At 47.7% G+C, this 24,443-nt stretch overlaps 1 protein-coding gene across 2 annotated transcripts in view; it reads right to left on the reverse strand.

Moving 5' to 3' along the window:
* Window positions 1–24,443, reverse strand: part of Spred2 (sprouty related EVH1 domain containing 2) — a 94,575-nt gene that overhangs the window by 35,545 nt on the left and 34,587 nt on the right. The window contains exon 1 of one of the 2 annotated variants that reach the window (XM_055624147.1): window positions 2,848–2,904. The exons of the other annotated variant lie outside the window; for it this stretch is intronic. Within the exon in view, the coding sequence (XP_055480122.1) occupies window positions 2,848–2,864 (17 nt within the window). The 5' untranslated portion in view covers window positions 2,865–2,904. Of the gene's footprint in view, window positions 1–2,847; window positions 2,905–24,443 lie in introns of those variants that run through there. 2 annotated transcript variants of the gene reach the window in all.

The raw sequence follows: 24,443 nt of genomic DNA on the forward strand, positions 1-24,443 counted from the left end.
GTTTTTATGAAATAGTTACTGAATTCATATAGCTGTACTTGTGAATATAACTTTAATAGATCCTAAAAAGAGGAGGAGAGTCTTCTAACCAGCAGAGACTGGGGAGCTCTCTGTCCCACTAAGATCCTCTGGACACTATGAGCTCTTAGAATGCTCTCCCTGACTGCCACCTCCCAAGAAACAGAGGGAAACAGAACGGGAAAGAGCATCTTTTGTCCACAGTTATGTCACTTGACTTGGCTCAGAAAACATGGCCACCAACACCAATATCAAGTGGATTTTGGAGTGGAGCATTCTTTCAACACCAAAGTTAGGACAGGGCTGAGCCAGGGTGTCAAGCCCAGCACATGCGTGCCAACAGAGGCGGCGACATCCACTGGCTACTTCTAAGCTGAAGGACAGGACCTCTGGCGGCAGCTGGGTTCTGTATTCTTCTCTTGGAAGAGCAAGAACTCGGAAGCCCATGATCACCCTGGGCCGAGGCTCACAGTGCTCAGCAGCGATGGCACCTAAGGGAGCAGCAGCCACAGCTGGTGTGCACAGCTCAGAGGTCTGGGAGAACTGGTCCACACCTGGGCTAGCCCCAGTGCGACAAAGAAGGGGAAAACAGGCTAACACCATAGAAAATACCAACAAATCAAGAGGTTTAAAAGAAATGCTTGGAGTCATTTTTGTTGCAGGCCTTGAGGGTGTGTTTGTGTTTGTGTGTGTGTGTGTGTGTGAGAGTGAGCGAGAGAGAGATGTAACTGAACCCTGTTTCTGTGTACTCAGAGAAGATCTATTCTTCTGTCAAGACAGAAAAAAAATAATTGTTATTATTAATTATTAATTCTTTGAAACACAAGTTTCATTTGGTAGCTTTGGCTGGCCTGGAACTTGTCATGTAGACCAGGCTGACCTTAATCTCACAGAGATCCTCCTACCTCTGCCTTTGTTTTTTAAGAGAGACAGAGTGGCTCTGAGCAATGGACAGACCTCTTAAGATCTGCCCTGCCAAGGACAGCAGACAGTATGGACTTCTCCAACCTTTCCCCAAGCCTCTGAATAAAGTTATTTTAACAACAAAAAGAGGTGTGTGTGTGTGTGTGTGTGTGTGTGTGTGTGTGTGTGTGTGTGTGGTGTCCTATACTGTGACCAGGCTGGCCTGGAGTTCATAATAATCCTCCTAAATTGTAGGCGAGGGCCACTGTGCTTAAATTTTGGACAAAGTGAATCCCAAATTGACTATGGCATTCACTAAAACTCTTACTTACTCTAACACTACCTAAATATTCTAATTCTAGTCAAATTAACATGTTTAAAGCAGCTTTCCTGACTTCAAAACAAAAATCTTAATGCGAAGGAAAAGGGCTCTCATTTTGAATCTAAATACTTTTAATATCAGCAAGGGCTGTGATAGAATGTGTCCTATATATACATGTACACACATATGCACACAAAAATAAGCACTACAGATGTGGGCAGGGAAATTTTTAGCCAGATCCCCACATATTCCAAACGCTACTCTTCCTCATTACGGTCCTGGACCATAATTAGCAAGTTATGGCATAACAGGTGGCTTTCATTTATAGAATGTAAAATTAATGAAATTTAAAGGCAGTCTGTCTTGAAAAACAAGCTGGCTATTCTTAAAAAAAAAAAAAAGAATAAAAGAATAAAAGCACACTTTAATCTACAAACAGAACACACTGAGCAAAATCTTACAAAATTTCTGAATGTGCTGAAACCAAAAGTGAAATATATTTACCAAGAGTTTAAAATTCATAGACCTCAAGAAAACAAGGCATCACTCTAGGTTCTTCAGTAAAGAAAACAGGAACAAAAGCCTGCCTCGCTCCCCAGCTTAGTAGCTCCAGATCTGTTTGATGCTCTCAAGTGACAGGAGGATTTACACAACAGAGGGGATTGTGCTGCCAACACATCATCTTACACAAATGTATGGGCAGTGGAATTAGAGGTCCTGATCCAACCAGTGGGGACAGAGCGACCAGCAAGGCAGACATAGCACAGACATAAACCAACTACAGCAACTGTCCTGAACACGCAGGACTTAAAAAAAAAAAAGTGTCCTTTAAAAATACGAGGAGACACTGAACAGCCTGTCAACACACAGAGGAATGTTTAGTATACGCAAATAAACAAGGCATGTGCCTTCACTGTTTAAATTTAGTGAGGGAAGAAAGGGAGAAGGTCAGACGGGCAGCCTCGGCCTCCCAGTTATGCGGGACAATCCTTCAGTCATTCGGAAGCTATAATTAAATGTGGCTACCAAAGCCCCACTCCCTTTTCTTCTACCTTGGAACCATTCAGTACAAGCAAACTGTGATCTGCAAAAATAAAGGTAATCACTCAGGAGGGGAATAAAGCTGGCTTCCATTAAGTCACGAGTGGGTGGGGGGAGGACCGACACCGAAAGATATTCATAACTAAACTGTAAACCGGTAATACCCTTTGGCTGCCCCCTTCTGCTTATTCACTGTTTCAACATTCTCAACTACTCACCTAGGAGGGCTGCTGTCCCTGTAAGCTCTTCGGGAGCAGCACATTTAAAACTTATTAATATAAAATGATGAGTTAAAGCCATTTTGATCCGAATCTCTAAGGAGATCCAGAAAGGGCGATGAATGAGTAAAAAGTATGTCCGCCAGAAGATCAGTGGTTATCTATTTTTGCATGTAGGTACACACACGTACACACACACACACACACACACACACACACACACACACACACGTCCTTGAGAATAATTTTCCTCCCTTAAGAATGTTACAAGCAAATGAGGGAAAGGTTAAACAAGAGAGGAGAACAAGGAAAACCTACAGGCTGAGCAAACAAGTCAGCACGTACCTGCCTGGAGATGCCATTTCCTCTACATCGTGGAGCCCGAGTGCTGGCTATTAGCATCATCGCTACTATAAAGCTGCCGATAAAAATGGATCCTCTCTGGCTGACCTGAGAGCAGCTGGCTGCCTGAGAAGTTGTTCCCCCATATATGATTCAGTCTCCTTGACAAATACACTGCATTGTACTGGATGAGTCATCCCAGGGTTACAGTCCGCATTTTATTGGCCTGTTGGGTCATTACTCACATTCAACATCCTGCTTCTCCAAAGTGGAAACTGGGAGCCTGACAGCTGACAGATGCCTTTTCAATTAAAATACCGTTTTAAAAAAATTTCCTGTAAGTCACAATGATCAATCATTGACAAGAGAGTCTGAAGCGCACACGAGTCCCAGTTCTTCTGTGGCTCAAGACCTGGGGTTCCAGTCTGTGGACCCACAAGTGTGAGCTAGCTGACCGTGGCCCTGCCGAATGAAGTAACTCTTCAGATCAAGAACCAGGATGGAGGGACCCGTCTCCGTGCAGCTTTTCGTGGAACCAGGACAAGCCGGGACCCTGCTGCTGCCTGGCATTGTTTCTGTAAGCAGCTGTCACTCTTCAGCCCAGGCTGGCCTCAAACTCGCCCTCCTCCTGCCTCAGCTTCCCTAATACTGGCATTGTAGGTGCACATGACACGGTATGTCCAGCCTGATTCTTGTACTTCGAGGTTACCCACTGCAGGAATTATAAAAACCTCTACCTAACTATGATTTCAGAGATGTGTACACTCCTCCAGCACTCGGGAAGCTGATGCAAGACCTTGAGGTCATGGTTATACACCTAGACCTTTTCTCAAAAATAAATAAATAGGAATACTGGGAGCAGGGGAGGTGCCTCCGTTGGGAGAGTGCTTGCATAGCAGGTACAAGCCCTGGACTCAGTTCCCCACACTGCATAAACAAGGGTGTGGTGGCTCACTTTTCAGCACACAGAGAGGTAGAGACTGAAGTATAGAGGTCCAAGGTCAACCTCGGCTGCACAGAGCTTGACGTCAGCTTAGGATGCATGAGAAAGTAAAAGTGACTTAAGTATGTTAGGGGTGACACCAAATGATACATGAGATTTGTTATAACTATTTCAGTCCCCCATCTCCATTAAGTAGTACAAAGGCAGGGGGGGTAAAGAAACACCTCGAAACCTGGATTCGCTCCGACATCTGGTACTTTTCTCTCTTTCTGAGTTATCCTTGAAAGTTTCATGGAATGTTTACACACACATTTGTCAGTCCCTAGGATGCAATCTGAACCAGAAGAAGGCACACTTTTACTCAGACAGGGAGCTTCCATGCCTGTGAATGGGGGGATGGAAGGATGAGGGGGGATGAGCAGTTGGGGGGGGGGGGTTGGGGAAGGCCATCTGCAGCCTGACACTGTGGGTGTGGGAGCCGAGGCTGACTAAGTCTTCCGGCTGGTATGAACCACATGTCCCCAGGCCACAGTGAAGGCTCCATCATTCCCTGGAATGAAGGCCTGGTACTCCTTCCTAACGCTGGCTGATGTGTGCTTCCTTGTGCTCCAAAGCCTTGGCTCATGAGCTCAGTGTTAACTCTATGAAGGAGAGGCCCCATTCCCAGCTTCCTTGTACGGCTTTGGCAGTGTTCCCTGAGAACTTATATAAGTCACATCCGTAGTCTCTTATACCAACAAAGCCCTATGTAAGGTGGCAGTTGCTGGCTCAACTTACTTCATGCTCAAATCATCTGGAGAAGAGGGCTTGAATCTCATAGCTGAGAAACAAAACAAAACAGTGGTATTGTTCAGCATGGAAATAAAACCACCAATGAAACTAGACGTCACTTCAGTCCCCATACTGATGCACTGTGAAAGCAGGAGAAGCCACTCCAAGAGACAGAGTTCTTACTAAGGCCCAGGTCCCCTGCAGCACCCTTCCTTCAAGTCCTGAAACTGACAGCCACCCCAACCAATCACTAACTCCAAGTTTCAAAGGCTGTTGTCTTAACAGACTGCAAACTGGCCACAAATAGTAGGATAGCCCCATGCCATGTCAAACCTCACTAACTCAGAATGGCCTGGACGGAATGTGGGACCAAAATGAGGACCCACCCCTAAGGACAGCAAGCTGTAGGACTTAGCTGTAGGACTCTATATGCTGGCCCTAATGCAACAGGGAGTCTATGGAGATGATACTTCTTTAGTATAAGGAGTCTCCATTAGGCATTAAAAAAATCTACAGCTCATCAAGGTGTTTTATAAGTTAGAAGATCAAAATGCAGACTAGCTGGAAGACTGCTTGCCTAGCATACAAAGCCCTGGGTTCCATTCCCAGCAATGTATAAACTAAATACAGTAACACACCTTCTATCCCAGCACTGGAGAGGTGGGAGGCAGGAAAAGAGCAAAGTTCAGGATAATCCTCGGTTACACAGTGAGTCTGAGGCTAGCCTGGGCTACATGAGACACTAGTATTAAAAATTAAAAAAGAGAGTCTTTTCCTGGGCACATGGTGCATACCTGTGATCCTAGCACTCAGAGACACAGAGACGGGCAGATCTCTGAGTCCAGGACAGGCAGGGCTACACAGAGAAACCCTGTCTCACGAGAGAGGGAGAAAGAGACAAACAGATTGACTGACTTTTATAAGTTAGAATTCACTAATTCAAATTCAAAATACAAAGACAGAAGTAAGGGCCACTGCTCAGCTGAGGATCTTCGTTCAATACCTAGAACCCATGTTAAAAAGACAGGTATGAGCCGGGTGTGGTGGTGCACACCTTTAATCCCAGCACTTGGGATGTAGAGGCAGGACAATCTCTGAGTTTGAGGCCAGCCTGGTCTACAAAGCAAGTTCTGACAGCCAGGGCCACACAGAGAAACCCTGTCTCAACCCGTCTAGAATAATTAAAATTTGGACAGAGCCATAGGACACACTGGAGGTTTGCCCTCCGGCCCCAGCATACACACACTGGCACCCATCATGGTGTGTGCACACCCAAAAGCAAGGGAGCCCAGCAGTAAACCTGTGCACCCAGAGAGAGAGAATGCGCTGGGTAAGGTAAGCGGGAACTCTAGTAACTGGGAATAGGATAAAGGGTTTGCTGTTTTATACTATTGTTGCCAGTTTCTCACAAGTAACGAAATATTTCAAAATAAAAGTAAACACACAAAAGAAAATATACATACCATGTTAGAAAAACTATGGATTTAATAATGACAATAGGGGCTGGAGAAGTGGCTCAGTGGTGAAGGGCACTTGCTGCTTTCCTGGAGGAACTGAGTTTGGTTCCTAGCACCAAACTCAGGCAGCTCACAACACCCTGTAACTCCAGCCATACAGGACACTATGCTCGCTTCCAAGCTTCATTGGCAGTACGGGGGCGGGGGGGGGGGGCACGTGCACACACACACACGGAGGGAGGAAAGGAGGGACAGAAAGAGAAGGAGAGGTATATATAGAGAGAACAGAACATCCTATATCTGTGAGAATTCTATTCAGGCTCCTGTAGCCTTGAATCCCCTAGGTTTATGTGGCCAGAGAACACAGCGCCCTCTAAGAGTACATGGCTACAGAATTTAGACCTTCAGCAACCCTACCCCACCCTATCCTGATCAGCTCGAACCAAGAACTTTGAGAAGCAAAGCTGGACGTGACAGGATATGGGCCAATCACATGTTTAAGCTATACCAGGTGCCAAGTATAGTGTGTACACTCACAGTACTCATGCAGAAGTCAAGAAGACACAACGGAATTGTTCTCTCCTACCTACCTTTACAAGGATTCCAAGAACCAAACTCAGGTTGCCAGTGTTGTCTGCAGTGGACATGTTTTTTGTTTTGTTTTATTTTTTGTTTGTTTTTGCGACAGTTTCTCTGTGTAGCCCTGGCTATCCTAGACTCACTTTGTACACCAGGTTGGCCTTGAACTCACAGAGAACTACCTGCCCCTGCCTCCCAAGTGCTGGGATTAAGGACATGTGCCACCATCACCTGGCTCTCATTGGATACTTTAAAAATGTGTGCTGTGTGCACATCTGGTACTTGCGGAGGAAGGGGGTCGGAGCTCACATGAGCTGCTACTTAAGTATTAGGAACCAAGCCTCCATCCTCTCAAAGAGCGACGAGTGCTCTTAGCTGCAGAGCCATCTCTTCTGGCTCTGGTTTTTATGAAAATAAAAGCCTCCCAAACTTGGTTTCTGCCACCTCTGATTCTCACCTGACCGTGTAGAGTGGACTCTGGCACTGTGTAAGACAGCGGAGAGCCCTGACCTGTGAGGAGGAAGTTGCAGGGCGCTGTAGGAGAGCTGTTCTCCACAGGTTTGGCTGTTTGAGCATTTGGTCCCTAGTTGACGGTACTGTTTGGGGAGGTTATAGGGAGGAAAATTTGAAGCCAGCTCCAGCTCTGCATGCCTGTTGCATGCCTATCTTGCTATTATGGGCACCCCTGGAACCAAAGGCCCAAAGCAGCTCTTGTGTAAATTGGGTTTGGCCATGGTATTTTATCAAAACAACACAGAGGAACTGCTGCAGAATACTTGAGAAGTCCAGGTCAGTGCTGACATTTCTGACAAGAGTGGCCTGGCCTGTGGAGGCCATTCTAGTGCGCAGGAGTCCTTTCGCTTTCAGAGCACTGGATCTTGAATGTTTTTTGTCTCTGGGCTCCCATCGCACACCTTCACAAGGTCATTCTCTGGCGTGGGCGGTTAAGAAGCCAAACCAGCCAGGAGAAGCACAGCAAACCAACCCCTTGTTTCCTATACTTTTTTTCATTTTGCTTTCGGCCTTTTGAGACAGGGTTTTCCTGTACAGTTTTGGCTATCCTGCAACTTGCCCTGTAGACCAGTCTGGCCTTGAACTTATGGAGATCTGCCTGCCTCTGGCTCCCAAGCGCCGATATTAAAGGCGTGCGCCATCTCCAACTCGTGTTTAGAAAAGATTTATTTATTGTTATGTGGTTAAGTGTTGAACTTGCGTGTGTGTGTGTGTGTGTGTGTGTGTGTGTGTGTGTGTATGTACGTGTGTGCTGTGCCAGTGGAGGCCGTCAGAGGGTGTTCCTTGGAACCGGAGTTACAGGTCGTTGTGAACCGCTGTGCTGGTGCTGGGGGTTTCACCTGGGTCCCCTGCTCTTAGCATGTCACCTCTCCAGCCCCACATAGACTCAGGTCAAGGTTCTTGCCATTTCTGAATTTGTCAAGTTTTTTCTTCTTCTTTTAAGCAGTTATATGCATTTCACTGTTAAAAACCAAATACAAGGCAATGTCAAGATCTGGAAGTTAGCATGGAAAGCAATGCATCGTGCGGAATACCCTATAGTAAGAACGAACCCAGGCGTGCCTTGGCTCAAAATCCAGGCTGCCTTCATCTTCTCGGAGTCTCGGTTTCCTTACTGTACGATGAGCATATTTATGGAAAACCTCATGAAGCCATTCCTTTCCTGATAAAACATAATTAATTCCTAGCTCAGTGTGGTGGCAGAGCTGTAATCCCAGCACTCTCGAGACTAGGACGGGAGAAGCAGGAGTTTAAGGTCACTCTTGGCTCCTTCAAGCACGAGGTCAGGGGACTTACATGAGACCCTGCTTCATGTAAATGGGCTGGGACAACAAACTAACCAAAAAAACTGAAGAAAACCAAACCTTATTTTCTCCTTGAATATGAAAAATACAAACTCCATAAGATGTGCATTTTATCCTGTGGTTCACATATTTATGAAACAGACTTATTAAAGGAAAGAACCACATGGGAAAAAAATTACATTGAAGGGGGAGGGTGTCCGGTCATGGGCATAGATGGAAATAAACCATTTTAACAGTTACCGTATACCCAAACCACAGTGCTTAACAGACTATCTGCACAAAATGTTACAGAAGCTAGACAGGTGTACTTATGTGAGTTAGGGAACAAATAGGTATTGAAAAACAGAAATAGGTTCCTCTTGTCAGAATACATAGCAGCTGAAGAACTCCTGAGTGTCCACACACAACTCTTTTGAATGGGATAAATGTGCCCACTACCATTAGTGCTTAGCATAGGTCTGGGGATAGAGACAGAACGTGTGTGAGAATGCGTGCACGCACCTGTATCTTTTCTCTGGAAGAGTGTCTGTCGGCAAAAATAACAATAATCTTTTTAAATGCCGGGCAGTGGTGGTGCACGCCTTTAATCACAGCACTCGGGAGGCAGAGGCAGGTCTATCTCTGACTTTGAGGTCAATCTGGTCTGCAGAGTGAGCTCCAGAACAGCCAGGGCTATACACACAGAAACCCCTCCTTGAAAATCAAACCAACAAAAGTGCATCTGTCAAGCATTGGTTTCTTACTGCTTAACATTACAACTTGGAATCAGATATTGCAATGTTAGTTAAGGTCCTCTCCACCTCAAGCCACGAGCCACAGTGCACGTGGGAACAGCGCACTCTGCCTTGCACCCTGCCCTCACTACCCAGAGAAAGTGCCTCCCCACTGCAGAGTTTAGTCTACCAGCTGTGGCATGACGGGCCCGTCATGCCACAGCCATGCCTCCCTTCTACAAGCACATCTGTGCAGTGTGTGGAAACCACACGTGTCCCTGAAGCATGAAGCAGGAGGTGAAAGATGATCAGAAAGGAGCCCTCAGGAAACTGAGCAAACAGAAGTGAACGGTGCTTTCTGGGAGGCTGAATGGCCATGTGGATCATGGGCTTTAGGAAACTAGGACACTGTTGCTGATACCAAAAGGGCCCCCATATGGAGATGGGTGCCAACCAAGGAAGTAAAAGGCACACCTCAAAGGAAGGCCCTACGACGGCCTGCATCCAGTCACAGTGCACATTTTCTTTGGCAGGAAAACTCATCGGGGGGTGGGGTTAGTGAATCTACAGAATTAATGGATAATGCAGGTGAAGGGATCCCTGGGAGCAGTCTCTGGGAGGAGAAATCCGAACAAAAGACATCATTCTCCTGCCTTTACTTGTGTTCTCTTGAAAACAAAGTCTTGGCCAGCTGCCAGGACACAGATGAAAGCTGGGGTGTGTGAGGGCAGCTGTCTTTCTGGGGGCCACACGCTGCTTTCCCCACACTTAGCAACACCTTTGGAAAGTCAATCCAACAGAGAATGGCCAGGACATCCACAGGCAGGGATGATGCCTAAAGGGGGCAGAGATTTCTACAGTTACCTCCTGGGAGAAGTTCAGATATGGTAGCGCCATGACCAAACACCTCAGGCAAATTCAGTATTCTGTGGTATGAACCTATGTCTAACTGGCTCTCTGTGGTCAATCTCAAGAAGAGTTTGGCTTAGCTCACCAAAAGCACAGGGACTACTGACCTGAACAATTGTGTTCTGGTTCATTTCATGAGACCCTACTATGTGAAGACCTTTTGGAGGCAGGACTGTGGACTTGGCCCAGGTTTCTCTAGAAAAAAGCAAAGGGAACCTCCATTTACCCGTAGCCACTCTTTGGCATGATTGCTCATAAACTGTGGCCAGCATGGAGCAGACATGGGCTGCCCTGGTACACTGATGCTCTCTACAGGGTCTGTGGCACAGCACAGCATACAGAACAGCCCTGAGAGAAGAGGGAGAAGGAAAACAAATACTAACAGATCAGGCAAGTCACTCTGGAAAACCCCAGGAGAAGCCAAGGGCCGGATTAGCAAGGAAAAGGGAAAAACCAGTACTCAAAGTGCTGGTTTTAGGGCCCAGCTGGGGGTCAGGTGTCTGGGAGAATCAATTTTCTCTTCAAGCCTAGGGCAGGCATGCCGAGGGCCTTTCGGGGCCAAGCCTGAATCCTCCTGAGACCTCGACTAAAGAAACCAAACCAGTATCTAGGGCTGGAATATCAAGTTAAGGGGATAGAGTAGGCTCAAGGCCTGGAAAAGCATATAAGTGCCAGGAGGATAAGAGTTCCATGTATTTGGTACTTTAGAGGGATCTCAAACTGCACCGATCATGAACTGATGCTGAAGCAAAATGTCATTCTGATCAGACCAGCCCAATCTGTGCTTTCACTTCCTCCAAGCCATAAGGAGACCGGAAGCTGCTCATAAGCTGCAGAAGTCTAGGAACAGGGCTGTCTGAATGGCTGGCTTACTGAGTAAAGGTACTTGTTGCCAAGTCTTATGACCTGAGTTTGGTCCCCAGGACTCACACAGTGAAAGGAGAAAGATGACTCCTCCAAGTCGCCCTCTGGCTCCCACGTTTCCTCCTTTAAAAGGATGGAGGCAGTTATGGTGGTGCACACTTTTAATCTGCACACCGGGGAGGCAGAGGCAGGCAGATCTCTGAATTTTGAGGCCAGCCAGCCCGGTCTACCGTCTACAGGAAGCTCCAGGCAGCCAAGGCTACAAGGTAACATCCTCTCTCAAAACAAAAAAGTGTTTTGTTGTTGTCTTTTTTTTTTTTAATCCCCTCTTCTGGAGAGAAGTCTACTACTCCCTTTGAGATCAGTGAGCATAAAACTTACCCAAGACTTGGGTTCTTTCTAAAGAAAAGAACCTTCCATGAGGAAGCCATCTTGGTCAAATGGCTAGCTAGATACTTGGCCAATCTCTTTTAGGAATTCTCTGCAATGCTCCTGAATAATTTATCTGTATAAATGACACACAATTCATGGGATTAGAAAGCCTGCAAGTCCATCCTATGAGCTTGCAGTCACGTTGGCGGGGCCTTGTCATTTGTCATGTGTGATATGGGTGCAGGTAAGAGGACACACGTGTGAACAGTTGGGGGGGGAGACGATGCATGTAAGAGGTGGAGATGGGGAGAGCACGAATGTGAGAGCTGTGTTCCAATTTCACAAAACCCAGTAATCAACAACCACCCAAAATCAGGCGGAGCACACCTGCCAGCCCCAGGCTCAGGAGGACTGCCTCTCACTTGAAGGCAGCCTGGACAGTACGGTGAGTTCCTGGCCAGCCTGGACTAGAAAGCCTGTTTCAAAAACATAAAACAAAAACACCCACAAACAGGTTGGTGCAATGTGATGGTGCAGGCCATTAATTCCAGTATTCAAGAGGCAGAGGCAAGCAGATGGATCTCTTGAGTTCAAACCTCACCCCCACAAGAACCAAAACAGATGCTGACAAGGTGGCTCAGTAGATAAAGGCCTTTGCTGTCAAGCCTGACCACCTGATTTTGATCCCCAAGACCCACATGGTAGAAGGAGAAAAGCAACCCCTTGCAAGTTTGTCTTCTGACCTGCACACACGGCCACCTACCCTCCCTCCCTATAACAAACGAGGAAACCTGTTGGGGCTGGAGATGAAGCTGGGTGCTAGATGGCTGAGGTAGCATGTGTGAGTTTTTGTGGACTCCCAGCACAAGAAAAACAGAGTAAGGAGGGGAGGGAGGGAGGGATTGAGCTCAGTGTGGTAGTCAAGCTGGGTGCCTTTCAGAGGCCGCACATTTTAGCTTGCGGACTCGAAATACCCAGCAAGGGAACCAGAAACTGAAAATATCCCAGTGGAGAACATGTAACAAAGGTGGGCTCCAGCCACTGGTTCAGACGAAGATTCAGATGCTGGAGCATGAATGAATGCATCACGAAATGTGTTTCTGCGGCAGGGCCGAGTGTACTTGACTGCGTTTGTCTTTCAGAACACTTCTGAGCAAGGTTCACTCCCAGATGTTCTTTGTCTCTGATGCCCCAAGAACCTCTCTGCCTTTCTTTCTTTGAGGAGGGAGGAAGGCTTCCACAGATTCCATTTGTTTGCTTCCTGTGAGCTCTGCTGCTAAGAATGAACCCAGAAGGACAAGTCTCAACATTTGAACATTCCAAACTACCAGGGTGGGACCCATTTTGCTGCCACTCAGAAGCTGGAAACAAACACACTATCAATTTGGTGCACAGGATGCCAACAGATAAGCCAGCAGACAGTCCCCCAGGCAAAGACAGGCAGGCCACAGCTAACCTCCTGCAGGGCTCAGCTCTCTGCCTTCCCTGCCCCAGACAGTGAACCTCCAGATGCCATTGGCTCAGTTTGTGCTTCAGGGTGAGGAAGGGAAAAGCCCGAGGGCTTCAGGACAGAACTGAGCATTATCATCTGTGGCCTCCTGGGGTCATAGCAGGGAAGATTCTGGGGTGTTTTAGCAAGCAATGGTCAGAACTTGTAACACCAATTTATCTCACAATGTAAATACAGATGGATTCTTTTAGCTGACTGCCCTCTGATTCATAAGTTACTTTAAGAGGCACATTCTACCATAGCCCTTCTCCCGCCCACCAAGACTTAGAAGCCATCTTTTAAGTTTTTTGGTAGGCTGGGATACAACCTAGTTGGAGAAGTATCTGATCAGTAAACCAGAAGCTCTGGAAATTATCTTTCCCAGCACAGCAGAAACCCAGGTATAGTGGCACATGCCTGTGATACCAGCATTGAAATAGAAGTGAGAGGGTTTATAAAAATACCCCACCCCCCAAAAAAGCACCATCCTTTCCATAGTCTTCATCGTCTTTGGACCTTGACTTTTAAGAAGTTGATTATTTTATGTGTTCTGGTGTTTTGCCTGCGCGCATACCTCTGTACGATATGAGTGTGAGGAGAGGTCGTTTGATCTCCTGGAACTGAAGTCCCTCAGGGTTCTGACCCACCATCATGTGAGTGCTCGGAATTGAACCTGGGTCCTCTGGAAGAGTAGCCAATGCTCTTAACCACTGAGCCATTTCTCCAGCCCCTGAATCTTGATTTTTATCTCTTTGATCTTTCTACCCTGGAACACCCACAACCCAAGCCATTATTTTTCATATCCACACACTAGTTTAGTAACTTTATGTTTTGTAGCGCTAAAGGCATCAGACCCAGGGCCTTGGCAGGTTGAAGCAAGTGCCCCCCAGTGAGCTACAATCAAGGAGCATTTGAGTTTTCCTACCCCTTTCTTCAGGGTCTGTCATGAGATGAATAACATTAGCGATGTCTGTAAGTATACAGAGGTATGCTTAGTGCTGTTAACTACCTGGCCATGATACAGAATTGGAAGAAAGAAAGGAAAAACAACAAAACCCCAGCTGCAAACCCATCCTGACCCAAGACAGAGCCCAGGGGAGAGTTTGTTTTGCTGGGCTAAAAAGTACGTCAAAGACACTCAACAGAACTTGGAAGAAGGAATGAGAGTTCAATCACAGGCTGCCACTCTCTCTCAGCCCTGTCTTTACCCTCTTCCGGCCAACTCCTGGACCCCCAGTTCAATCTAGAGTTATCCCGGCATCGGTCTGGATGTGCTGGGGACACAGACCAGTAATCTCAGCACCTGGTAGGGAAGTTCAGGGGTCTAAGTTACATAGGAAGACCCTGTCTAACAACAGCAACAACAGAACAAATAAACTTTACAAAGAAAGACATTATAACAAGTCTGGTGCCATCCTCAGTTATCATGTGGATCTGAACCCAGAGACCTAGCTGGAGGTCAATTCTACCCTACCCCAGGTGTCTTGCTTCCCACCCCACCCCAAGGTTGGAAGCCCAAGTGTCAGCTGGCTCCTAGGGGAACTGTCAAAGCATGACTCCTCAGCAGGAGACTGTCCCTTCTTAACTACAGCTTCCAGCAAAGGAGCGTGTAACCTGTCCACAGAATGGACCCCCACTGTCTTTTTTCTGTTTTGTTTTGTTTTTTTCTCACGTAGTTCATATTGGCATTGAACTTTTTCTGATTCTCCTGTCTCTATCTCCTACATACCAGTATTACAGAGTACACCATTACTCCTGATTTATGGAGTGCTGAGGATCGAAGGAACCCAGGGCTCCCTTGCACGTTAGGCAGGCTCTTTACCTCTGAGCTACATACACATGCTCATGAAACCCAGTCTTTCCTCAGGCATCCTTACCTTATCTGGAACTTGCAAAGGAAGTTCAGGCGGAAGCGCCGCATGGACACTGCCTCAATGAGCCTTTCCTCTAGAACAGTGGTTCTCAGCCTCTCTATCTTGAGCCCTCTGGGGGTTCAATGAGCCCATCACAGGGGTTGCATACATCAGATATCCTGTGTGTCAGATATTTACATCACGATTCGTAACAGTAGCAAAATTACAGTTATGAAGTAGCAACAAAGGTACCTGTATGATTAGGGTCACCACAACGTGAGGGTCGCCACAATGTGAGGGTCACAGCGTAGGAAGGTTGAAACGGCACTGGTTTGGAAGGTTGAAACAGCACTGGTTTAGAAGCTGGCAAGGGCCTCCAGAAGACTCGGGAAGGCAGGGGACCATCCTGTAAGCATTGGCTGGGCCAGGTGCCAGACCCTTCTTTCCAGATACACACTCATCATCACCTGTGTGCACACCATTACAGTGTCCTTACCCAGGGTCAAAGTCAAATGACTGAAACGAATTCAGTCATTCAGTCATATATTTGTTTCGGCCCTAATTAAAAAAAAAAAAAATATCGTGAAGGCATTTTTGTTTTAAGATGCTATAGTTGGTTTCAACTGGAGAAAACTGAACACAGTTCTACTTAGGCATGATGGCACAGTGGCTCTAACTTTAGGTTGTTATCTCTAGGCGATACACATGGAAGTATTCACGTATGAAAAATCAGGGCTTCCCTTCAAAGTGTCTGTGCACTCCCAAGACCACAAATTCATCACACAGGCCCACTGGGGTGACACTTCCCTGGATAACCCAAAGACAGCATGGTTAGTTCTGACACTACAAAAGTCACCTCAGTGTGTCATGGCACCAGACTTTTCTCCCATCAACAATGCCACTCGTTCTTCATCCTGGGTGTACTTGGGGCGGCAGTGAGGTTTCTGCAGTTAAGTGGTATACAGTTTGGGGCGCGGCCTGGCCCCTTGCTTTTTCAAAGCTCCTGATGTTCTTACTGTGTGTGAAGTTCAGGAGTCAGTGCTGTGAGAGCCTGCTGGGGCTTAGGAAAAGGTAACAGGACACTGGCAGCTAGACACTGACCTTCCTGAGGCTAGGGCTGAGATCTGGGCCAGCTCCCCTGACTTACTGATGCCATGAGAGACAACACTAGAGCTCGATATGATGTAGGGAGCTGGTGGACTGGTTAAAGGCAGAAGTCAGACCTACTCTACACCCACATTCCACCGGCTCCACACCCCTCTTACTTAACATGGGCATTAAAGTGTCAGTGTGCGTCTGGTGGAGATCAGCCTATGCCAGGGCAGATAAGGTCCTGTTTTAATTGGCTGAAGGGCTGTAAACACCCAATTTGCTACCGCAGCCTAAGAAAGACTCGAATAAGGCGGAGTGGACCCAGCAATTCCCTCAGCTGAGCAAGCTTCACATCACAAGGGACTGCGAGTTCCTGTAGGTAGTGTATGTTGACCAGCTAGGAGCCACACCCACTTCTTGTGGTTATAGCTGGTGTCGTCCTCAGGGCTTTGGAGGGTCCCTTATCTGTATCTGCACCTTCTACATTAACTGACCACCCCTCACAACAACCCTGAGGTCTAAGAAAGTTCTCCTTTTACAGACAGAAGTGGGGCCAGGACAACCTTGGTTACTATGATTGAATCGACACAATGGTAGAGAGGCCTGAACCAGACCCAGCCAAACTCCAAAGCCACATGCTCTTTCACACCCATATCCTCTGAGGCATTCCTCAGGACAGTCTGAACACATCGCCTCTTCCTACTCACAGGAAAGAACCCAGGTTGCTTGGTCACTCCACCCTCCTTCGTGAACTTGAAGGCACGGCCCTTGAACTTGTCCTCATGAGTCTCCATGGCGACAAGCCGTTGGTCCAGCACCCTTGATGCGCCTAGCTGTACTGCTTAGGAACTGCCTAGCCATTGGCATTATACCAGAGGCTCCTGCTGCCGGCCACACACTCAACTCTACTTTTTATTTCTGTGCTGCTGGGAATCCAACCCAGAGCCTTGTGCATGCGAGCCACAGCTCTTCAGAAACTTGCTTTGAAAAAGCAAGGGGTTTTGTTGGTGGTGGTGGTGGTGGTGGTTTTTAAGACAGAGTCTCCTTATGCTGCCCAGGCCCTCGGTCAGGGATCTAAGGAGAGCCTTCTTGGGGGCCAGAGAGAGGGCTCAATGGATGAGTGCATGCTGCTCGCTGCTCTTGTAGAGAAACAGAATTCAGTTCCTAGTATCTAAGCCAGGAGACTTACAACGGCCTAGAACTCCAGTTCCAGGGGATCCAACACCCTCTTCTGGCCTCCATGGATAACTGCATGAACATGCACATACCCTACTTTCCAGACAGCACAGGCACATACACAATTGAAAATAAACATATTGGCTGCCTTTAATGCCAGCACTTGGTGAACTTCTATAAGGTAGCCAGGTTACATCGAGAGATTCTGTCTCAAAAAAAGAACAACAACAAAAAGTTTCTTTTTAAATTCTTTAAAAAGATGCTCTATCCTAATGGGCTGCAAACGTGTTCCCAGACTCGCCAACTTTAAGACCTAGGCAGACCTACACAGTACAGTCTTTCGTTCTTTTATCCCCACCTAAGAAGTTCCAAAAGGAATCTGAGAGTGTTTCTAGCAAATACCTTTAAGATTCTAGTGCGAATGAAGCCTTCCCAGATGAGACCCCGGCACCGAACAATAACTCTTGAACACAAAGGTCCAGAGGTCCATGTGCATAGAACACCCCGATCGTGTTTCCTTTAAACAGAAACACATTCAAACCGTAATTCAACATTTTATCACCTCGATCCACCTTGTGGCATCAAAGAGCATCATTATGAAGGTCAGCTGACATCGACCTGATATGCCAAATATACTCTGCCTGTCTGTGTCCCCTTAAGTCCCCGAGGATTTCTTAACTTCCTAGATTTGAGGGATGGAGAAACCCTCAGGAATAGAATGAGATGGTTGAAACCATGACTCTAGTCTTCTGTCTTTTTACTCCTGAGCACATGGCCATATCCTAAACCTCACTGGGTGAGCTCTCAGGGCAGTCTCCAGAGCAGCTGGAGGCCACCCCCAGAGGCCACACCACCCCTTTCCACATAGCACTGAGCCCTCCATGGGAACATGGAGACCATACGGTTACTCCCATAGCTCACAGTACTGAGTCATGATGAGCCAGGCATGGTGGCGCATACTTGTGATCGTTTGGGAGACAGAGACAGGGGGACTGCTGTGAGTCCAAGGCCAGCCTAAACAATAGACTCAAAACAAAAACAAAAACAAAAACAAAAAAAAGAAAAAGAAAAAAAAAGCAAGATAAAATAAGCAACTTTTTCAAAAGGAATAACAGAAAGAACTTTCTACCCTCAGCTCCAGTGGTCCAGGGAGCCCTGAGGTGAGCCTTCCTGTGGTGTCATACTCTAGCCTGCACCAAAAGACACCCTGACACAAAACAAATGTCGGCGCAAATGACATGAGGCCAGCACAGGCTAGACTGGAAGGCACACACTGACAGCAGCCCGACACAGGACTTGAGTTAACTCTAAACCGTACACCCAATTTCATCATGGGGCAACTCATTTGGTCGTTCTGGGCTGCGGGCAGGTGCTCCACCTACAAACAGGGAAATAATAGTGGCTACCTGGGATACCGTGGGGGGTTGTTCTGTTAATTAACTTTGCATAGTGCGTTCAATCCATGCTTACTCCCATGTAGACTGATTTAAAAACAAATGGTTCAATATAAAAGAGAAAACAGAGTGGGCAAAAATGTCAGTGCACAGCTACTGTGGTGGCTGGTAAAATACGTGTCCCCTTCAGCCCTGAAAATGGCACAGCCTTCCTGGACCTCGGTCAGTACAGAATCATCCGGGGCTTCAGCCAGCAAGCAGAATTTCTCTTGTTCCTGCAACGCCAGGAGACTGAGGAGGTGAGTCGAGCGAGTGTACTTCTGGACTTCCCAGAGCAGGAGTTTCCCAGGCTTCACACCCACCCTGTGTTTTCCCAGGACATGCTTCTCCGTGAGAACCTACCCCAAAGGCCACACACACATACACACACAAACAGGACATGAGATGGGACAGGGTGGGGTGTGGGTAGGCAACAGCGCAGGACGAGACATTAGACAGGACATGGGACCCGACACATACTCCCAGCTTGGCAGAAGAGTCTTCAGGGTGCAGCAGAGCACCCAGCTTCTGAGACAAGCTGCCAGCATGAAAGGATTAAAGGCAACCAGCCACTAGCGACCGACCCGAGGGCGGGAGAGCAGGAAGCGTGCTGCATCTGAAAAAAGGCTTCCAGGAAGGAGGCTGGTCAGCAAGGATGACTAAGAAAAAAACAAAACAAACAAACAAACAAAAAAAAACCCCACAAACAAAACCCTCTGTGTGTGTGTGCTCTCGTGAGCATGCGTGTATGTGTGTATGTGTGTATGCATGCACACACGCTTTTGTGTGCTGCTTATTAAGTGATTAACTGTCTGCCTACAGCAATCAATGCCCCAGCCACTGCCCTAGGGAAGTCTAGGGTTAGGGCTGGGTCACCACTCAGCTAGGCCAAGAGCGAGACTGCCTGTGAACACACCACATTAACAATAGAGAAATGGAACTCACATGCCCAATGTGAAATTTCCCACAGACTTGACAGAACTCAACATATCCAAAATAACTTTGTTCCCACAAGTAATCAAGAGAAAATAATTACTAATGAAATGCCTAGCACATCTTTGTAATAAGGCCTCAAAATCCAATACACTTTCTGTACTGACTCCATCTGCCAGGCCACGCTGGCTTGTTTTTCAGGCTCAGAACCCAAATGACTAGTGGCTGAAGTACTGGACAGTGGTCTAGACACAGTCATTCTTGCCAGTGCCACCTGGATGGGGGGAAGGGCATGTGCTGGTGGCGTTTGAAAAGTGTGGCAGCCCCGCCCCCGCCTAAGTAGGTCTCAATGAAAGGTAGCTAGCTTGTTTCCCTCCAAGTTCTGCTGTGGTACCAGCTACCACCCACACAGCCAAGTCACCTCAGCCTCTGCAAGACTCAAGTGAAGGAAGCATCTATTTTAAAGCTCTCACTGGAATGCCAGCTTGGGGTTTCTAAGTATAAACAGCCAGGGGGACTCCCAAGGCAGGTGGCCCAGGGCCAGCGAGTTAAAACCTCCATACCTACTGACCCCAGCTCTGCTATTTGTCCCCCAGCTCTAACCCTGACCAAACTGTGGCTTTCTTTCTGTGTGCAGTCCTTCCAACTTCCTGTCTGTGCAGGCAGATGCCCTGCTTCCGGGTGGGAGCCATGGGAGCCACTGGTAGTCCGATAGGGAATGCTGAGCTAAAGAGAGAAGCAGAACTGTCTCAGCTGGTCTTCCCCTGTGCTGTTCCTTCCTCACTCTGGGTCCTTTGAAGTCACTGCTTTCCTATTTCTAGGATTCTGCCCCCAAAGAAGCCACCTTTAACCTGGGAGGTGGGCAGAACATGCTCATCAAAACACTAAGTGGGCTAGAGAAGATGCCGCAGCCAGCAAGGGTGTGTGCCACCAAGCTTTGTGGACTGGAGTTCGGGCCCCAGGACCCACATAACGGAAGGAGAAAAGCAAGTCTCAATTTCCCTCTGACCTCTATATGCATACATACAGCACACATGCACACACGCACGCACGCACGCTGGAGCACAGAGCGCACTGTAAGGAAACTAAGCCACACGCACTGACGCTCACTTGCCACCAGTGCCGGTCCCCTCTGACCTGGCAAGGGCCTTCACTTCATCCCTGGACTCCCAACTGAGAATTCTCAAAGGCTGACATACCAGGATGGAGACATTCTCTTATCATGTGGAGAAAATAATTTCGGCCTGAGTGATAAACATGTACAGGAAATACTTCTATAGAGGTCTTGATCCTCTGAAGATTAATACCCACGGAACAGGAGACCAGCCTCAAACTCAGAGGAAATAGGCAAGTTATAAAAACAGGAAGAGCAGGAAGTTTATTTTTGGATGAGTATTTGTTCTGGTGACGCTCTTGATGCCGACAAAAACCTTGATCTGCAGGTCATCCACCGCGGCTGAGCAGCTGTGCTCCATGCTTCTACAGGCAGTCCCTCCCAAGACTTGGGAGACCTTTTGGAAAGGGCCTCACCCCATCGATGCCTTGCCACCACCGGCTCAGGACCCCTTTCTCCAGCAGCCCTGTAGGGATCCCTAGCTTAGCCAGAACCTTGACTACCCAGCCCCAGCAGGCCCCTCCCCATTCCACCCCTATGCCCCGAACAGACAGGCTCCATCAGGCCTGTCAGTGAATTGCTATGGTTGGGACAGTCTCGCAGGGTGATGTCCTCAGATGCCCCCATTCCCACTGGGTCTTCTACCACCCCAGCATAGAACCTGTCCATGTTTCCCCACTGCTGACGGAATAAAGTCAAAGGGTCTCAGGCATGCCAGAAGCCTGCACAGTCACACCTGACTACCTCATGCCCACCTTCTTGAGCCACAGAATCAGCTGTGTGACTTGCAGGGCCTAAGGCAAAACAGGGCACAGCTCACAGGGGAAGCGTTTACCCAGCTCAGAGCTGAAGCCCCAACACAAAAATCGTAAGAACCCCGACACCACAAAAGAGCATTAACCTTGACGGGTAACCCGTGAAACGTAAAATAAGAATCTACCTCTTACTTAGGGGGATAGCTCATCTGCTAGATGGAGCAAGCAGGAGTCTTGAAAGGAAACAACTCCTGTCAGCCACTAGGATGAAGCCAGTTGCCAGACACTAACTGCATGTTGACTCTGTTAGCCGCTTCACAGGTGGCCAGAGCAGCAGGGGGTGGAGAGAGGGGGATGAGGAGTCTATTGCTCCTCGCCTGTGACAGCATGTTGACCCCAGGGGAAGAGTTTGAGTTAATGATGGATTTTCTTGCCTCAACCATCAAAAGCAGGACAAGTGCCTGCAAATGTCAGTGAACTCGCATCTTCTTGGAATGGGGGAGCTTTGCTGGGAAAATGCTTGTTCTGAGCAGGTGCAGTGAAGGTGGAAGGAAAAAAGCCCAAGTGAGCATCACCTCAAATGCAGAAGCCCGCCTCTCTAGTGTCATTAGTCTACAGGTGCAGACTTGAGCCCAATACAAAGCACTGCTGGCCTTGAACTCAAAGTCATCTTTCAGCTTTCTGAGTGCCAGGATTACAGGTGTGGTCCCACACCAGGCTTGCTTCATTGTTTGTTTAAGAGAAAGAAAAACATTGGGGGTTCCAAATAGCTTCCTAACTATGTAGGCAAAGTTGATTTTTCCAGCAATTCAATGAGTAAGGATTGTGCCCAGGTCAGGTTCGGTGAGGGATTGGAATTATGTATGTGAAAGCAGTGTGCCCTCTGGTAGGAGGTTTTCAAGACAGCAAATGAAGGATCCTAGCAACCTCAGCAGGCACCTTCTCTCACAGTAACAGCAGCTGGCATCTAAGGAGCCAGACAGTGGCTGGCTCAGGGCCAGTGACTTATTCTGTCTCCTCTCCAGGCATTTGTGCAATCCACACTTTTCTTGTCCATCTGTTACTGTCCTTAGGCCACAATATCCCTTTAAAAAAACAAGGTCACTTATGATTCTGAGATCACGGGCCAGGCTGCAGAGCTAGTAATCGGATACTTGTCAAACGTCTATCAACCCTATCCTTACAGCATGGTTCCCATTTTACAGAGAAGCATGGGCCTTTCCGGGCCTGTCTGCTGCAGGAGAGGTTTCAGCTCCAGACCACGGCTTCGACGGTGGCGGCCACTGCTAAGCAGCATGGACTGCTTGCTAGTGGCATCTCATTTCCACGGCTAACGGCCTGACTCAGTCACTAGCTTCTGTACAAATAACGGTAAGCCCACCCAGTGCCCAGTTTGTACAATGGGAAAGCAACGGGTGAACACTTTCATTTTTAAGGCCTGAAAGTGAAAAACAGCATAAAAAATTAAAAACCTACCATAAATGCTTCTAAGTAATTCTGAAGCTAACAAAATTCTCACAGAAAGCTTAGGCTATTGTGTACAAATAATATTAAGTAGAGGGAGACACTTCGGTACTTGGTTAAAACAAACTCAGAAATATTTAAATACACATGCATTTCCCATTTAGATATACCAAACTACAAATGAGTATATGGACACAGACTTAACCAATACTGAAAACACTCGGGTTAGACAGTCTCTAACTACCATTAACCATGACTCATCCACGAGGCTCGTGCCTCATGGGTTAGCGCATTACAGCCGCCAAGATCCAGCCCAGTGTTTCAATCGCTGACTTTGATACAAAGCTTACGAAACTCAATCTGAGGCCTCAGGGTAGAGATTGCGTGTCTCCCATTAGGGGCAGGGCCAAAGACATTATCGGTCTCCAATGGTGAGGCAATGCCACCCAGCCTGGCGCCTGGCTCCCAGCTTCTCCACAGCCCTTGGTCCTGTAAAATGGCAAAGGTCCACAGGCTTACAGCTCCATGTCTGGTCACTTCACAGGCCTCCAAGAGTACAGAAAGGAGGCCAGGAACCACCTCTGCTCTGTGTGGACTTTCGTGAAGAAGGCAACCGGTTGGTCCCTAAACTGAAGGGCTAATAGCAGGGGCTGTTATCAGTGGGACAGTCTCTTGGTCTTCTCCGACGACTATACCAGTAAAGAAGTGGAAGAAATTTTTCTCTAACACACACACACATATATATACACACACACACACTCTCTCTCTCTCTCTCTCTCTCATACATGTATCAACACACTTCCATTGGACTCATGAACATTTCCTGGATACCTAAAGTAAGAATCAACTCCTGAATATACAGTCCGTTTCTAGACAGTCCTATTCTGGAATTTAGCAGTCTTCTCAGGCTAGCACAACCCCAGTGCTCCTTGGCTTAGAGGTAAATTGCCCTCCAGGCCAGTCACACAAGCCGCCAATTTAGCCAACATCTACTGGCAAAGGACCACACCAGCCGCCATTCAGCAGGTTCAGCAGACAGGATGAGGGGGTTTGTTCTGCACTTTGCTGGCCTGGTGGAAGGCACAGGGGCCACTGTAGCTCTAGGTCTCTAAGGCTTGCCCGGCTTGTCCACACAGCCTATAGATAAAGGCTCTGGTTCCTCTACCACTGGAGGCCCTTATCTCTGCTCTAGCTAAGGGGCGTTCCCTGGCCAGACTCCAGAACAATTTTGCTGTTCCCAACCCAATAGCTGTTCCATACTCTTTCCCGAAAGATGCACTATAGCAGCCCTTCTCTTTCCTTCTTCTCCACTTCCTTTCCCCTACCCTCTCAAACACCACAACTTAACTCTAAAGGCATCTATAGCTGCCTTCTTGTGAAGAATTTGCTTTTTCCAAACAGCATTTTCCCCCCTCACCAGTTCCTTCAAAGTGTATAATAGCACGAGAAAGTGTTTGGCGTCTTTTAAGAGAAACATAGATTCTCTGGCCTTTAGCAGAAGGTTACAACTTCAGCTTTGCTTTAAACAAAACAAGAAAGTACCTATGATTCAGTGTTGTCAAATACGATTTCTAAGGTTCTCCCATACCTAAGAAAAAAACGAAGGACTCGGCAAGATGGCTCGGTTCTGCCTGCAAGCCTGAGCTTGATCTCCAGGTGGGAGAGAACAGAATCTCATGGGCTGCCCCCTGACACCCACATATAACCAGAGGCGTGTGTGGGCCTGCTCCCTGCCTTGCCCCACCTCCACACACTTAAAAATGTTTCAAAAAAGTGATTCGAGGCTGGCCTCCAACTCCCCTCTGAGGAATGCAATGCCCTCCCATTGTTTCATTAATGTGACGGGGGGGGGGGGGGGGGGGGGG

This window comes from Psammomys obesus, unplaced genomic scaffold, assembly GCF_907164565.1.
Source record: "Psammomys obesus unplaced genomic scaffold, mPsaObe1.curated_primary_1811, whole genome shotgun sequence".
NCBI classification, from domain to species: Eukaryota; Metazoa; Chordata; class Mammalia; order Rodentia; family Muridae; genus Psammomys; species Psammomys obesus.